The sequence below is a fragment of the Calidris pugnax genome, unplaced genomic scaffold (genome assembly GCF_001431845.1).
Source record: "Calidris pugnax isolate Ruff unplaced genomic scaffold, ASM143184v1 scaffold44, whole genome shotgun sequence".
NCBI lineage: Eukaryota > Metazoa > Chordata > Aves > Charadriiformes > Scolopacidae > Calidris > Calidris pugnax.
The window spans coordinates 47,664,843-47,682,687 of record NW_015094506.1 but is presented as its reverse complement, the minus strand read 5'-3'; the positions used below and the strand labels follow the sequence as shown (position 1 = coordinate 47,682,687).

The 17,845-nt window shown below is 38.2% G+C and overlaps 1 protein-coding gene across 1 annotated transcript in view; it reads left to right on the top strand.

The window, feature by feature from the left end:
- SEMA3C (sema domain, immunoglobulin domain (Ig), short basic domain, secreted, (semaphorin) 3C) overlaps positions 1 to 16,480 on the top strand; it is a 128,514-nt gene extending 112,034 nt beyond the window's left edge. The window contains exons 13-18 of the mRNA XM_014963977.1: positions 81 to 169; positions 2,331 to 2,372; positions 3,621 to 3,778; positions 6,720 to 6,787; positions 10,401 to 10,531; positions 12,585 to 16,480. Of these exons, the coding sequence (XP_014819463.1) occupies positions 81 to 169; positions 2,331 to 2,372; positions 3,621 to 3,778; positions 6,720 to 6,787; positions 10,401 to 10,531; positions 12,585 to 12,998 (902 nt within the window). The 3' untranslated portion in view covers positions 12,999 to 16,480. The remainder of the gene's footprint in view (positions 1 to 80; positions 170 to 2,330; positions 2,373 to 3,620; positions 3,779 to 6,719; positions 6,788 to 10,400; positions 10,532 to 12,584) is intronic.
- Positions 16,481 to 17,845: the final 1,365 nt, after the last annotated feature.

The following is a 17,845-nucleotide window of genomic DNA, read 5'->3' as shown; positions in this document are numbered from 1 at the left end:
TTCATAATTGATAATGGTGCATCTGCTTTTTTCTCGCTCTCTCTCTGTCACATGGTCTCACCTTTTCTTATCTTTTCCAGATCAAGGAACTGTACAAAAAGTTGTTGTCCTACCCACCAACTTCTCTGCAAGTGGAGAACTCATTTTAGAAGAGCTGGAGGTTTTTCAGGTTTGGCTTGCTCCTACTTTTACTGTTCCAATGTCTATGTTCACACAAACACTTTGTTCTAAGAGACTTTGGCAAGGGCAACTGTGACTTGATGAAAGATCAAGTAAATGTGCATACTGTCAGTTTGATATGCACCCAAAGAGGAATATAAAATGTCTACTATTATGAAGGCTGTAGCCGGATTAAGGTTTTGTTGGGTTCCCCCACCCCCTATATTTAAGTTGCTTATTTTTTGTATTTTTATACTGGCTAGAAGGATTTTGATAATCACATTTTTACGAGGTCATGTTATGGTGGCTGCCAGAAGGCAACTTTTATCATTGGCATCACATATTGAAACGGTCGCTATTTACAGATGGAGTCTAAGATTTTTGTACTTCTTTGATTATCTGATAACCTCCCTGATTCTGAGCTGCAGAATGGAAGCAAACTAGTGTTGTTTTTGCTTAGCTCCAGTTCTTCAAAGCCACATGCCTCTGCAGTCAGCAAAGCTACAAGCTTAACACAACATAAGCTCAAAAGAAACACAAACAACTACAGGGAGAATTAAGAGAATAGCCTCTGTCAATCACTGTGGCATGTGGCAGCTTGTCATAACCAAAAGAAAATGTTCAACCTCATGTTGAAAAGCCCCTTTCAAATTTTTGAATGGGCTGTTCTTTAAAACAGGTAGTCTCGGGGCAATTGGTAGTATGCATCTATAAACTTAGTCAAGGGTTTTTATTGAGGAAATACAAATAAGCTTTTTTTTCTAGACAGGCTGCATTAGCAATTTCTTTAAGTAAAGGAATGCACTGTGTTAACTCTTAAAAAGGCATAATTAGTCTTCCTAGGCTTTTGTTGAAGACTTCCCTTAAAAAAAGATATTTGTGAGTAATATTACCTTAAGAGTAATCCCATATTCACCCACATATTACTCATTCTGTCTACTGAAAGGTAAATCAATACAGCAGCCAGATTGGTGGGCTGAGAGGAATCCTGACCCTAAATCTTGTTTCTGGGCCTCTGTACACAGACTTTTGTATCCTAAAAATCATGACATTATAACCTCTTCCATTGGAATCTGTGCAGGCAACATGGTAGTATTTTGATAAGTCTCTCCAAGAGCAGGGGAATGAGATCACTGGCTCTGTGCTAGTAAATATCCGGAGTAAGCAAAGAACTGATTCCTTTCTGGAGTATAAGCAAGGAAAGGAGAAGGTGGCATCAGATCCAATGTTGCATTTGACCTTGAGTCTCCAGACAGTTCATGAAATAGTACAGCAGCTCCACACTCCTTCAAAATTTTGCCAGTTCACATGATTCACAGCCAGATTTTCCAGTGCTGGCCTCCCTGCAGTGCCACTAGTCCACTGCAATTGGTCCTAGACCACCGTTACGGCTTTCCTTTGAGACTGAGCAAATACTAAATCTTTAAAAAATGCTGAACATTTTTATTATCATCAATTTTATCATTTGTTTGGATGAGAATAATTAATTCTTTCACTTGCTTAAGGCAATGAATGTGGTAATTCCTTTTCCAACTCTTTAGCATTTGGTTTGGACACAGACAATAATAGACTGCAGTGATGACACACAGTAGTATACAGTACTGTCGCAGGGAAAGAAACACTCAATAACACACACACTCCATTTTTAATATTCTAGTCATTGATAATCTGAAAGTATATGTTGGATGGTAACCAAGCTGTATGCACTGTAGGTAATGTGTAGGAGAAGTGACATATTCTTATCTGGATCACGTGTTAAATATGCATGAGGCCATCGCATGATTTTTCATTATCATCATCGTCAAAAACCAAACATTGCTTCTTATTACAAAGCGAGAGTAATGGCTTTGAAACACATTGCTCCTGTGTTTGCTGAGGTAACACAGATGCAGGTTACTTAGAAGTGTACAAAAACTTGTTGATGCACATGAGTAATAATAATGCAGTTGAGTTTAACCAATACATTTAGTGAGACATTACTTGTGTTTATGTCATTTGTTTAGTTCTGAAAACAGCAAAAAATTAGTAGGAGTGAGTGATGCCTTTCCAAGATATGAAAAGTTACAGTTTTCTTAGATATAACTTAGGCCTTACTGAATTTTAAATTTTAACGTTGGGACAGTATTAACAAGGGAGCCCTTGTAAATGTGATTTGGAATTTTGTCTTTCAGAGTAATTCTCCAATAACAACAATGAAGATTTCATCTAAAAAGGTAAAGAAAAGTGGAATGCTTACTTAGTGCTTATTAATTGAGAAATAAATTGACTTAAAAATGTTAGAATACCGATTGTTGTGCAGCATACTAAATATAGGCAGGAGACTTTCAATAATGAATATGGAGAAATTTGACTAAAGTTTGCATGAGCTGTTCATATGCCCCACAGTCGCTAAGATAAAACAATTTCTATTCATTATGTATCGCTTCTAATTCACTGAAAGTATCAATTTTTTTGGTTGTTTTGTTTGTAAATTAAGGGAAAAAAAGTATTGAGAGAGGAAATTTGCCCTCCCCTTTTTTCTATAAGTCCTAAATAGAAATTTTCCTTTGGAAGCCTAGTCAAACAGGCACAAAAAGGCAGTGTTGGGGCTGTTGGGTCCATGGTGCAATTGTGCATATTTGTTTATTATTAATAAACGATGGCAGTAAGAATGATGAAAACAGCTGAGAGGATTTCTGTTGAAATGTTAAACACCCAAACTAATAATATGTATTCCATGGCTTTGCAAGGAACATGTTCCTCAGTATTTTACAAAAAAGACTAATAAGTAAATATTATTCACAAAATTGAATTCAGTGTCTGTTGTTAGTTTTATGAATAAAAGGGGAGTTTCAAGGGTTTTGTTCAATATCAATTTATATTTTATGAATAACTGATTAATTGTTTCTGAGTAAAACTGTCATTTTGGCCCAGATTTTGGTGATGACCTATTCACTTTGAACTTTTTTTGCAAAAGCTCTCATTATAAAAGTTCTTTTGGCTTATTTTTCCAGGTATGTCAGAATCTGGCCCTAAGCCTCAACATAATCTCTAGGTTTTATGTCTTGGAAATCTATGCACTGGAGAATCCAACTAGGAACTCTGCATAATGTTTGTTAAAGTGACTATATGCAGAGAAAATACTTAGTTCAAAGGCTTGAGCCAATAATCCTCACTGAATAAGAACCAAGTTCTCAAATCTGAGCAATATTAACTCAGTCTGTCTGCCCCAGAATGGAACAATGACACTCAATGTCCAAAAAACATTAACATTTCTAAGTGTTTTCTAACAGGAAGGTGGAAATATTATAGGCCCGTTCACCTGGGAGATTTCTGTTTATCTTGGCTTTATATATATTAGCGGCTCCCCTCTTGGTCTTGAGTTAATTCCAAAATTAATTGAAAGGTTTTTAGGTGGGTTAGCCGAGTCTCGGGTGAAGCTCCTCCACATCTGACACCGATCTTTCCATTTCCTTCGACAGCAACAGTTGTACGTGAGCTCAGATGAAGGGGTCACCCAGGTATCCTTGCATCGCTGCCACATCTACGGGACCGCCTGCGCCGACTGCTGCCTTGCCCGAGATCCCTACTGCGCCTGGGACGGAAACTCCTGCTCCAGGTTTTATCCCACCGGGAAAAGGTGAGCAGCCTGAAGCAGGCCCAGTGAAGTCTGCAAGGACAGAAGGCTTTTGTTCTGCTCTGTAGCCTGGGGTGCTGTAATTCCATGGAGAAGTGGGATGTCATTCCTTTCAGGAGCATGTGCAGACAATACCTCCCTAGTTATTGGGCTTGGCATTGTTCATCACCTAGCAGTGCATGCTGCAAAAGCGTAGGATAAAGAGCTCGTCTTTTCATGTTTAAACTGAAAAAAGGAAAAGAAAAAAGCCCACATTCCTTATAATAAATATTAATCCTTCTGTCTCGTGAACACAAAATCAGTGTAACATTTGTTCTCTTTGTTTAAATTCAGTTGCTTGCTATGGCTGTAATTATGATAGCCCTAAATACAGCAAAATATCTCTGGGGCTGTCAGAGGAATAAAGTAATTTTTTTTTTTTTTTGTTCCTCATTTGCTCCTAAGTGAGAAGAATTATTTCCAGGGAAATTTTAGGCAAATGTGATTTCCATGTAATGCCTGCAGATTTGGGGTTTTTGACATGAGATTTATTAAAGCAGACAGGGAAAGCAATTTCTCTTTAATTTACAACAGAGCTAATAGTCCATCTCATAATTCTTATGCAAAACAGGAGCCTCTTTCCTCCTCCCAAGGGAAATATTTAATAGCAGGAGGCTGCAGCGAGCTCTTGTATTACTAAGATTTCACTTCATGTACAAACAAAGCTACAGAATACACAATGAGGTATTACTGCAGAGCAGACAAACCTTTTGGATATATACCAGGGTTTTAACCACCGTGCCCCTGTGCCCACTCCCTGCATCTGGACTGCAGATGCACAAGACCAGGTACAGTTCATGGGCATCACTCCTTTACCTACATTGAATGAGATCATGGAGAGAAACAGGGAAAGCCTGGCTCTGCTCCAGTGCCCCCACCAGCTGATGACAATGTCATCCCCTGGGACTAAGGACAATTAGTTTTGTTATTGCAAAGTTTTCTTGATTCGTTCCTTATTCCAGACTAAAAGGTAAAGCCCAACCTGGCCGTGTAGCAGCTGGTAACGTACTTGGGGTTTTTACTGATTTCTCTCAGCACATTCAGCCTCCAGTCTGCAAACTGAATGGTTTCTTCCATGGAACAAAGGTCAGACAATAGGGGGAGGGAAGAAAAGAAAAATCCCTGAGTTGCAGGCCACCTAACTCCTACACTAACATAGTTGCTGAAAGACATAATGAGCAGTCAGGTGCAGTTTCCAGTGGATTCCTTCCATCCCCATATATACACTCAGAGTTATTTCCATTGGGGCTTGCTTTCATGATGACATTTTGTTTGCAATTTGCTTTTTATATCAAACCAAAATAAACACCTAAAATTGTATGGAAAAAGATCTGGTTTTCATAGGCGAAGGAAATGAGTTGTCCCTTTATCTAACAAAAGAGATTATGAAGGAGAAAACATTGGTAATTAGAGCCAAATCCCATAGTCTAGACAGTAGTATGTGCTGGAAACATTTGCTTATTTGCTTCTTTTGACACTTCTGTCTCCCATGGATTACTGCAGTTCCTCATCCAACATTGATTTACCTCAAAACATCTGACAGTATAATCTTTATTTTCTAAACACCGCCTTCTCAACCTTTTTTTTATAAATGTCAAACTGCAAGTTTACATTCTCTGAACTGTTTAATGCAAGTGACGTGCCATTTCTGACAGTGTGGAGCAGTTCACAGTAGCACAAGAATCTTGAAATTCACTCAGAAATTCTTCATTGTCTCCTTTGACTCACATAAATAGTTCACAGAGGTTAAGATCCCAAAGCATAAGATGAAATATTTTTGATGGTAAACATCAAAAATATACTTGGAATGTCTTTGAAATATCACCTTTCAAATGTTTACTTTTAAAACAATGCAGCGGAGGATCAGGTGACACAGGATTATAAATGCTGTCTCTGGGTGTTTGTGCAGTACCTGGTATAATGTGGCCACAGAGGCATCACCCTGCACTCGGCGGTGCTGGAGCTCCAGGGGTTTTTATGGGTTCTGATCTCATGAGTCATTAGTGCATAGTTCAGAATACGGCTGTTACGTAATCCAGCAGCAGCCATTTGCAACAGTCTATCACCAATATATGTTTTGTTGAACTTGAGAAATATTGAACTGACTTACAGAATATTCAGCAAACAATATCATATATTTTAAGAATAAAAAAAAAAACAGGTACCAGATCTTCATGCATTGAATTCTGTGAGCTATGGCCTCCTAACTGAGAAGGACTGTAATACCAGTAATCCCAATCCCAGTAAACTCCCTAGCTAGTTTGCTGCAGAATCATGATTTTGCATCTGTCACTTAGAAGTATTCTGAGACTTGGTAAATTTGAGTGTCTTTTGGAAAAAGTCACATACAAGTAGAGGGACAGAACTGAATCCTAGCTCTCCACCATTCTGGATGAATACTTCAGTCACTCTGCTACCATGGTGGCTACAGGCACCAAAAATAAGGTGCCTGCCAAAATCAAGGAGGGAACATGCCCTATATCATAATTTTCCCTTGTGCTATTAGATATGAGCGCTATGAGTCTTACGCAGCTCATTCTTAGATGTTTGCCTTTATAAAGATTTGCAGCTGGGGGTTCTGGCTTTGAATGTTAGGTTTTGCAACAGGGAACGTATGTCTATTTCGTGCATCTCATGTAGCCCTTCCATCTCTATACCTCCATCACAAAACTACTTTTCCTACCAAAAGTACAACCATTTTATAAACTTCAGCAAACAGAATATTCACTTAAACAGTATCTTCACTCTAGGAAGCCTGCCAAGAGTAGAGCACACTCACAGTAGGTCATGAACTAAACCTAACAGTTGATCTAGTAAAAAAAACCCAAATCCCACAAATAAAGCAAGTGTTTATTTGTAGTGTAGCTATCTTGGATTAACATTTTGTTTTTACAAAATATTTCAGGAGGAGTCGTAGGCAAGATGTGAGACATGGAAACCCTCTGACTCAGTGCCGAGGTTTCAACCTGAAAGGTACGGTAATTTGGAGATCCTCATGCTATATAAAGAATGCATGGCTTTCCTTTTGTGATTCATCATAACTCACATTATCTGTGTGGTTTATTGGTAGAGTATAATTATTTTCCATGTCTGAGTTTTGTTTTGGTTTGATTTTAACATCTTTCCTTGCAATTACTTGAAACTTGCATATATATGTTAAAACAGTGAACCATGAAATGCATACTTTGACATACATGAATTGAGAAGCTGACAGTATTGACAGGTACAGTTAAATTTAGGGCTTTTCTACTTCTCAATCCATTCAGTCTTTATTAATTCCTCTTTATCCATCTAAGTCTTGGACCTCAGAATTATTCTGCATATTTGAGGCCATATTGTGTTATGGAGAACATCTTTCAGCAAACAGCAGGTGCTTGACCTGTTTTTTGAGTTACAATTATTTCTTTCTTCCTTTACATGGGAAAATAAACCATTCCAAATCTCTGCATGAAGTCCCTTATTTCCAGCTGTGCAACTGTTTAGTTGTCCTGGCGCTGTGCGGGTGGACAGGGGAGCCAATGCTCTGCCCTCCCAGCTATGATTTTCTTCAGATTGATGTACACCAGTCAAATATCACCAAAGTCTTAGTAAGAGTAGACACATACATGAAGGCAGCTTAATCCTCTTCAACCACATGCGTGTCTGAGCTAGGCAGTGGCAATGTATGCCATCAAATTAAGGGCACACATTAGAATTATGGTCCTTTCACCTCTGTTTCTGAGCCTGCATTTTGAAGTGCATTCTCATCTGTACCATCTGGAGACCAAATAATAGACCTGATTGTAAAATTTTGATTGAATTTTTTGAGTAAAGGAACAATGGTTTAAGAGTTGCCTGTGAAAGGTTCAGTTAAAAATCCTACTGAAATGGTCTCTGCTGGGTCTTGGGAGAATCTCCTGGATCAAAACAGACCACAGCAGTCAGATGGGTGTAGATCCCTCAGCCCAAATGTGTCTAATCCTACTGTAGATGGTAATCCACAGTGCCCCGTGACTCAGTATTAAGTCATTTATATGAAGCTGAGTAGCTTGAACAGGTAATTATAAAAGATGACCCCACCATTAGAGTATGTACCTGAGCTCCAAGAGATCCATATTAAAGCTTAAGCTCTGGAACATGAAGTAACTTGAGCTGTGTAGGCATGTTTGTAGGCATGTGCTGTGACCATCCACCTATTGTCTGTCCCAAGGGTGGGTGTCTCCTATTTCGATGTGGAAAATGCGAGAATGTCAACTGTCTGCTTTCTGAGCTGAGGGGAAAAAATGTTTAAACCTTGACAGTCTTGTGAAACAGGTTTCTTGTTTTCCAACGATTTTTTTTTAATGTGGATGTATTTATAGGCTTATGTGTTTTAACAACTTTAAAGGATGTTTTGGAGTCAGCAGCGGGATATAGCATAGGTAGATGGCAATTATTTCCCCAGTGGAAAAAAAAAGATAAAAGGAAACTGTAACTTAGACTCTTTCAAAATATAATTAAAGTCATTTATAGCAAAACTACTAGGTTTGGGGGAAAAATGAAATCTACCTAAAGGGCAAAAGAGCAGAGAGTCAGGCAATAGCAAGAAATCTTCCAGGTTCATAAGGAACCATAATATTGAAACAAAGTCTTTAAGCATGGTAGGTTGCATGCATTAGATTTCTCAGCTTGTATAAACTCAATATTTCTGACATACTAAAATAGATCATCAAGAACTAAGGGGATTGCTTTTCAAATGTTCTGTGAAGTCTTTAATATTGTTCGCTTGTGTTAGCCCTTATGGCCATTAGAGAAATGCATTTGTATTTTCACAATCTTTTTCTTGCCATGTATAAGTAGTAGCAATTTGGACTAGGTAAGAAGTTATTGATCAATTTGTACATAAAAGTTACAGCTCTGATGCTCACTGTTCCACAGCTACAGATAGGTTAGCCCACAGATAAGCTCTTTCCTAGCTTATGGTCTTTGAATGCGAACTATTTCCACATTATTCTCCTGAAAGTTACGACTGATTTTGGTACAAATTCATAAATGTGCTAAAAACTTTGAAGGACTAGAACCAAGCAAAGTCTCCTTCCTTTATTAGAATAGATTCCAATTTCACATATCAGTTGATGAAAGAAGCTGAAAAGAATGGGAGATAAAGTTGAGCCTGAGGAAAACCAGTCTTAGGACTGTGCAAAAACAGAGTCTTATTTTGGGCTTGTAGACCTCTAGGTATTTGCATTTCCCATATTATTTTGTATCTATTGGTCCTTTGTTTAAAAATAAGAAAGAAAGGAAGAAAGGAAGAAAGGGAAAGAAAGAAAGGGAAAGGGAAAGAAAGGAAGAAAGAGAGAAAGAAAGAGAGAAAGAGAGAAAGAAAGAGAGAAAGAAAGAAAGGAAGGAAGGAAGGAAGGAAAGAGGAGAGAAAGAGAGAGAGAAAGAGAGAAAAGAAGAGAGAGAGAGAAAGGAAGAAAGGAAGGAAGGAAGGAAGGAAGGAAGGAAGGGAGGGAGGGAAAGGAAGAAAGAGAGAAAGAGAAAGAGAGAGAGAAAGAAAAGAAAGAGAGAAAGAAAAGAAAGAGAAAGAGAGAGAAAGAAAAGAAAGAGAGAGAAAGAGAAAGAAAGAGAGAAAGAGAGAAAGAAAGAGAGAAAGAAAGAGAAAAAAGAAAGAAAGAAAGAAAGAAAGAAAGAAAGAAAGAAAGAAAGAAAGAAAGAAAGAAAGAAAGAAAGAAAGAAAGAAAGAAAGAAAGAAAGAAAGAAAGAAAGAAAGAAAGAAAGAAAGAAAGAAAGAAAGAAAATTTTGTATATGATGTAACCTTTTACATCTGGAAGTGTATTGTTTTCAGGACAAATATGGTTTGGGCCAAGCAATGAGCATCTGAAAGTTCCTATCGGTAACTGCCAATTGTTCATCTATCAAGCCTATAAAGAGGCACAACAAGTCTAAGCGATGACATACGCTCAGCACTTGCCCAGGTGTTGCTGAAGTGCTATAAATCTGTCATGCTCTCTGCTGCTGGCCTGTCTACGTATTCATTGCATTTCAGATTAGAGCCAAGTGCCTTCCTCGCCTTGTAGGAGCAGCGGAGGAGCGGGAGCCAAGCCTGCCCTCTCTCGCCTCCCTCCGGTACTGCACCAGCTGGAACGGACCGAGCCTTCTTTCACGCACACTGCTGTATTTTGAGACATACAACCATATTCCACCAACTCGTAAAAGGCGAAATGTGAAGAAATATATATTAAGTGCTTCATTCTCCTTTAGATAGTTCTACACAGGCTTTTTTGGAGTAGTAGAGAATGAGATCATTTCGGGGAACACTATCCCCAAGCTCAGTTATCCCATCAGCAGAGTTCCTCAGCCCACAGGTATCCTACTTGCTCAGAACAGACCATGTCAGAGTTAAAACATATTTGGAATTGAACATGCTTCTTCACATTTAATTTCTTTGAACATTTTTATCCCTAAATTATTTATTGGTGCCCAATATCAGAATCATATATTCTTCATTTATTCTTCATATATATTTCATTTTACCTGTATTGCAAAAAGTGCAAACACAGTTACTTGCTTTCTGTATCAAATAACCATTTACAGTAGACTGACCTGTTTTCTTTTTCTTTCTAGCATACAGAAACGCTGCAGAAATAGTTCAGTACGGAGTGAAAAACAATACCACCTTTCTCGAATGCACACCCAAATCTCCTCAGGCTTCTATTAAATGGCTGCTACAGAAAGACAATGACAGGAGGAAAGAGGTGAGTAACGTGAGCAGTAGCTCTGGAAGGGATCTCATCTCATCCACTGCCCAGACCAAAACCATTTGTGTTCTCATCAGACAGTCTGGTTGCAGTGAAGCTGGAGAATTTCTGTGGATGCAGAGCACGGCCAGCACTTTACTCATATAAACAAGGGCAGACTCCGGTACAGCTGGGACCTGACTCCTCAGCCCCAGTGATTTCTATCAGAGCAGAACAGCTATCAGAACATTCCTGCCAACCTCTAAAGTCAGAGAACTAGTTAACGAATTTTTCCTTCACACCTTGCTAATTGCAAATTGAAGATTTGCAGCACTCAGGACTTCTTATTGATCTGAGGAAATTGGCATAAAAGCAATAACCTGTATAAATTTCAGACACAAGTCAGCATGCGGTAGCCCTTCTGTGAAATTGGAGAGATAAAAGGCAAAAGTGGGAGAAATGTGAAAGGTTTCTTTAGCAAGAAACTAGTCCAGGCTAAGAACACGTATTGACAAAAGCATTTCCCCACCATGGTGCAATCACATTTTCCATTACTGCACTCTCTAAGGCTCTCAAGTTTCAGCCCTGTAACATACAGTATGATTGTTTATGGGGAGTGTGCCTTCCTTAAGTAATATAAAAGGGGAAAAAATCCATTTCAAATCCAAGGCAGCTACTATATGAATAAAAAGGAACATCTTTCGAAAGGAAATATTAAGCAATATAGTGTCTGCTGATAGATTATAAATACTGAAAAGCATGATTCTCATGTCAGGCCATGTTCCAAAATCAGAGAAGACTTACAAGCCTTTTACTGAGTCTTTCATGCTGTTTTTCTCATGTACTCTTCAAAGACTCAAGCCATGTCCTGGCAATCTAGGTACAATTCTTTAACCCTTCGCTTCAGCAGAACAGCTTCCTTTTTTGTTCTTATGTTCAATACCTCTATTAGAATCAATGCATTTTTAAATAACAACAGACAAACTAAAGCAGTCTAAGGATTAATTACATTTCAAACTCTCAGATTTCTGAAAATCTTACCTCCACAATGTCTACAGAAGTTTACAATAACAGAATAGGATAATAAATGAATTCCCAAGAGAATCGGGTATAATGCAAAGTGCAGTGGCAAAATAGAAAAGTCATTTGTAAGAATACCAGCACTGGTATTCTTTCACAATGGGTTAAATTAGTGATTTTTACTTCACAGCGGATATGCAAAGAGACATGTGCACAGTCATTTATAAGCAGATGATAACTGGACAATCTGTGGTGTGGTAACCCGCTTCCTTCAGATGATGTGACCATCTCCTGGGACTGTCCAGAGTCTGAAGCCAGAAAGGAAACAGGAGAGTAGAAAAGTTGCTCTTGGTTTCCCATAAGTCAAGGCCCAGCTGAGGCCACTGCGATGAAAATTTTTATACCAGCCTATAGACTCTGCAGTGAGACAGAATTCTTCAGAAGTTAGCCCCAGGAACCTGCTCAAAATCAAAATATTTAACTAGGAGCCACCTTGTGTTCAATGCCAGGTCAATGCCCAGTTCTGCACCTTTCTTCCATCGAGCCTCTGCAGCAATCTCTGATACTGATACTGAAAGAGACATTCTTAGGGGTGTAATCCTGAAAATAAAAGTTAATTTGCTCAGCTCTGCTATTTGAACATTATGGAAACTCTTCCTTCATGAAGTCTCCAGGTTCACACCTTTGTCTTTATCCTGATCAAATTTGTTACAACAAATTAAAATCATAGAATCATAGAATGATCCGGGCTGGAAGGGATCTCCAAAGGTCTTCTAGTCTGACCTCCCCGCAGTCAGCAGGGACACCCCCAATTAGACCAGGTTGTCCAGGGCCTCATCAATGTTGAAGTCATTTTCTTTAGTGACACTTGCTTACCTCGAGGTAAATCCTCTCCTAACGTAACAATAACCATGGTCTCTGGGAGATGTGATAAAGCAAAATGTAGTACTGCTGAAGAAAGAGGTGTTTGAAGCAAGACTTACCAAAAGATCCAATACTGTGTTGTTCCGTAACATTCCCTAAAGAGTTCCTTCTGCCTTTTTGCCCTCAGGTCAAGCTGAATGAGAGGATCATAGCTACTGAGCAAGGACTCCTCATTCGCTCTGTCCAAGACAGCGACCGGGGGCTTTACCACTGCATCGCAACAGAGAACAGCTTCAAGCAGACCTTAGCGAAGATCAATTTCAAAGTGTTGGATTCAGAGATGGTGGCCATCATGACTGACAAGTGGTCCCCTTGGACCTGGGCCAGCTCGGTGCGAGCACTGCAGTTCCACCCAAAGGACTTTGTGGGAGCTTTCAGCCACTCAGAAATGCAGATGATTGACCAGCACTGCAAAGACAGTAGACAGCAAGGTCAGCAGAGGGAAGAATCCCAGAAGATGAGAGGGGACTACAGCAAACTAAAGGCCCTTATCAATAGCAGGAAAAGTAGAAATAGAAGGAATCAATTACCTGGATCTTAATTTTACTTTGTAGTAATAGATATCATTGTCCTCACTGTAGGGGGCTTCTATTTGTTTATTGAGAACAAATTTGAGCAAATCTTAAAAACTAAATGAAAATCCTACAAGCCTCAGAAAAGATCAGTCTCCCAATAAAATGCAGTGTAACTTAACTAAAGAAAATAATTCACAGCATTTTCTTTCCTAGATGCTTGCTGATACTAGGTTGGGCTCTGTCCTAGACAGAACTGGGTATTCATCATAACCAGATTCACCTTTAACATCTCAGTATTTAATTGAGGCTGAATAGAAATGTATACAAAATCAGTGCATTATCTTGCAACTCTGCAACTGTACCAATCAGACTGGTGGTGAAAGAATCTGGGTTAAGATGCATGCTCAACATAGGAAAGTACTAAGATTTCCTTGCACTGCATTTAAGAACATGAGTTTCTTCTTGTTTACTCTTCAATATTGGGTTTACAGCTTTCACTCTTTGTTCAAACCATGTGAACACATGCTGATAGGAAGCAAGTAAAGTATAGTAGAAATGTTTCATTCATTCAGAGGTCTAATGAAGGAACGAGTAGAAGAAAAACAAAAAAAAAAAAGTTATACTATATCAGAGGAAGCACTGATAATTGTGCAGAGTATGAGTTGTAATAAATTAATGAGTTCCGGAATGTAACTTAAAATATCTCTGCTCATATTGATTTTTATTAAAGTAGGGTGTCCTATAACACTACATAGCTTTATAAGTGGCACAAAGCTAACGTGAGAATGTTCATTATACCTACAGTTTTAAAAACTGCCTAAGTGATTTAGGTATTTTAGCTATTTTTCAAAGAATTACACTCCGATTTTTTTCAAAGGACAGAATGTGGGTATATTGTATAGTGTTTACTGAGAAATTAAAAACATAGATTATCTTTAATCAGTTCCATGATTAAATTGGAGCTGTTCTGCAATATGGATACAAGTCATGAGTGTCTTTGAAAATTTTAAAACACTATTTTTTCAACTGTTTTCTCATGGATTCAAATATTTTAACTAGGATTTTTGAATTAAACCATTTCCATTTTCCAGTCTTTGTACCCTTTTTCATTTCAAAAATGTTATTTTCACAATTTCCACTTATTTTCAGTTTTTTACTGAAAAGAAGAGCAGGAAAAGAAAACAAACAAACAAAGAATGAGGGAAAAATAAAACTGAAAAATGGATTTGGGTAAAAAACCAAAAAGTATAACAACCTGAGAGGCATGTTTAAAGAAATTGTTTAAGAAGCAGCTGTCGTGTTTAATGCAGTATCTTTAGTTGAAAATAGGGTAAATGTGCATCAAGCCATCCTGGGGAAAACTATCCCTTTTTTTTTTTTTTTTTTTGAGCACTAATGCCAAAATCTAGGGACAAATCACAAACCTTCCTCATTTTGCAATGTAAGCCACTGAGTCTGTTCAAAGGAGATAGATAGCAGGGATTAAAAATGTATGCGTACCTTAGAAAAACTGTGGTTTATTCCATGATATTTTATGTCAGTATACAAAAATACAAACTAATGTTCAGTTCAAAAGTGAGCTATGTTAAGCTAAAAAAAAAAAAAAAAAAAAGAAAATAATTTCTGAAGGAAAAGTATTTTTTACAAGTTGTTAGTTCTAGCCAGCAACAGATGGATACTGTATTTGAAAACATAATTTTAAACATCTTAATGGGTCTTGTTGAAACTCTTTGGGCATTATTTTAATTCTGTTTATATTAGAACACTCTGGGAGTAACTCCACAGGGCGTAGGAGAACACCTCTGGGCCTGCGCTTGTGTAAATTAAGATCTAGTGCAATGGAGGTAACTCTGGAATTTACCTGCTCTCGGTTAGATGTCTTGCTTTATCACCACCTGTTGTAGAACATCTGGAAAATGGGCCTTGATTGATCAAACCACTTAAACACTGTCTCCAAGTCCCTTTGACACTGGTGGGAGCTCTTTGAATTTAATTTGTGCGCTCACCGCTTGCTTCAAAGCAACATGGCAACACCAGCCTGCTCATATATTGCCATCTAGTGAAGTGCTTTCATTAATCAAGGCCTAAATGCATATTTCTGCAATATGGAGCCATGGGTGTCTAAGGTCCTTTTTATGGAAACCATCGGGAAACTTTCTTTGACTTCAGTGAGCTTGGGTCTGGCTCCAAGAGCTGGCAAAGAAGACTCTGGAGGAATAAAAAATGGAAAATGAGATGGGTAACGGAAAATAAGGTTGTGGGTTTTTGTGGAGTTTTTTTTCCCCCAGCTGACTGTCAGTGCAGCAAACTACTTTTTTTTTTCTTTTTTTTTTTATATCTGATGATGACTGACTTCTGAAGTGTGTAAGTGACAAACCAAAAATTGAGTGCCACAAAAGAGAACTACCTCCTGGAATGACATTAGTGCACATGCTCTGTGTGCTGCCATCCTCTTCCGATTCACTGCAGAGTTGGTGTGATATTAATGTCTATTGTGAGGATCATAACTGCTTCCAGATGGAATACAGTGACTAATAGGTATTTAAGGGTACAATTTACCCTTTAAGTGGTTAGGTACAGTGATATTTTAATAGGCCCCCATTAGGCCTCAGAAATTATAGTTACACTGTTTTCTAATAGAATATTGGCAATAAGGGATTCCGTTAAAACAATCAGCATAGCTCAGAGTTTCATATGATTATAAAATAATATTTTTAAAGCTGCTTCGTATACCATTATGATGGTATGACTGTTTAAGGGATTATACTTAAACTAACATTTTTCCTGCTGCATGAAATCTTCAGCCTATATATAATAAGCTCCTGTCAGTGCGTAACCGGTCCAGGCCTCCGTGCTTTAGCAGCCTTCCCCTGTGTATAGAGCAGCCAGAGGCTCAGCTGGTATAAACTCACGTAACTTCCTCGCTGTCCATTTAGCTACTGGGCTTTACACCAGCCGAGGGTTTGGCCCGAAATGTACAGAACAGACAAACTGCAATTTCTATTTGTTTAAAGTAGCCCCTCTACTGTAGGTAACACCAAAACTTAAGACTGTAATATTGTTTGTGCTATTTAATACTTCCTATTTTAAGGATTACTAAATAATGTATATAATTTTATTCCTCAAAAAATACAAAAGCAAAATGACTTCTAGGCATAACTTCACCAAATGTAAAGATATGTTCTCTGCTAAGAACTTCACCGTGTACTGATATTTTTTTGGCTATTTTTATTTTGTGTAGTTTGTAAAGTTTGCTGAAATCTTGACCTAACAATGTGTTCTTTGCAATTGTTGTTACTGTAGATATGCGTGTTTTATTAAGAAAATCTTGTTTTTAAAGTGTAGGTATGTGTATAAGTTCCTAGCATGATGAAGCTGTCATTACAGTGAATATGCATTATATAGTGTGTAAGAAAGAACAAAATGTAGTTTAACATAGTGCTATTTAATTAAGTATCTAAAATACCATTTGCCTGACAAAATAAAGTGTGTTGCAACAACTTAAAAATTTTTGTTTTCCCCTTTCGGGATGTGTATTAAAAATAAGGAATTTTTTTTTCTTTTTTTTTCTGAAAAGCAATCCCATAGACTTTCTTAAAGTCCAAGAAGGTACTCACAGTGTCAGGTATTGCAGCCGAGCCCTGCTCTGTGCTGAACACTCAGCCACAGAGGTTTCCAGGAGTACGTGAAGAAGTCAGAGATGAATTCTTTCAGAATTTATCCCATATAAAGACCTTGCATATAAGCAGGTTAACATTTATTCATTTAAAAAAAAAATAAAATATTTTCTACTAGAAGCATAAGGTCAATCAAAAATGCCTGACTGAAAAGGGGAGTGAAATTTAAACGTTTTCTGCTTTTCTTTCACTGCTGAGAAAAACACAAAAACCTCCAAACAAACAAAAACCCGAAAGCATTCTGTGAAATCCTGCCGATGAAACAAATTGGGTTGTTCAGTTTTAATTTCAGCTGGGACTCGAGACTTTCTCCAAGCATCTCTGCAGGGGAGGCAGGCTGGTGGGGCTGAGCCACGGGGAGCCACAGCTCTCTCCTGCTTCCTGGCTTGTCCTTGGAGTGAAATAACCTGTCTGACACCTACGATATGCTGCTTTTTCCTGCATCTATCATCCAAGAAGTGTTATTACTGCTCTTCTTATCATCTGTTTTTCCAGATGGGTTTTAACAAGAAAGCATAGGGCCTCCTCAGTTCTTTGGGATAATAATTAAAAATTGAATGTCACAAACACTGACCTTCACAACAAGGTTCTGGATCGTTAAACTCGGATTTTGATTTCCCAGATAGATAGATTCCTGCAAGACTTTATGAGGTGTGAGTGGATAAGATTACTTCAGGCCACAATTTCCGTACTGGCTGATTCCTAGATGTGCTGACACTGGATAGTTACCTGCCCAGCACTCAGGCCAGTTTGGGTCAGAAGCTGAGGTTTTGAGCACTCCTACATGCTGTAGGAAATGTTTGGATTAGGCTCCAAAATAGCCAGGCATGTACAGAGTTTTACACTCCAAGAAACTTTTCCCAGGTCTAATCCTCTGTCTTTATATCCCGCCCAGTTGTCTTTTGCTGATCTTCTCCCCCTTCTCTTTCGCCCCCCTCTGCAGGGTTGCAGCATGGTTCAGAACTTACTGCTTTGATTCCTTAGCTCCAAGCAGTGGCAAAACAAGACACAGGACTTCTCCAGACATCAGATGTGAGATCTTCAAAGATCTGAGATTTCTTCTGTGTCTTTCAAATGTCTGTTGGAATTTTTCTTCCCTTTTTTTTTTTTTTTTTTTTTTTTTTTTTTTTTTAGGGGTTTCTCTTTAAAAAAAAAAAAAAAAAAAAAAAAAAAGTTCTAGGAAAAATATTAAACCC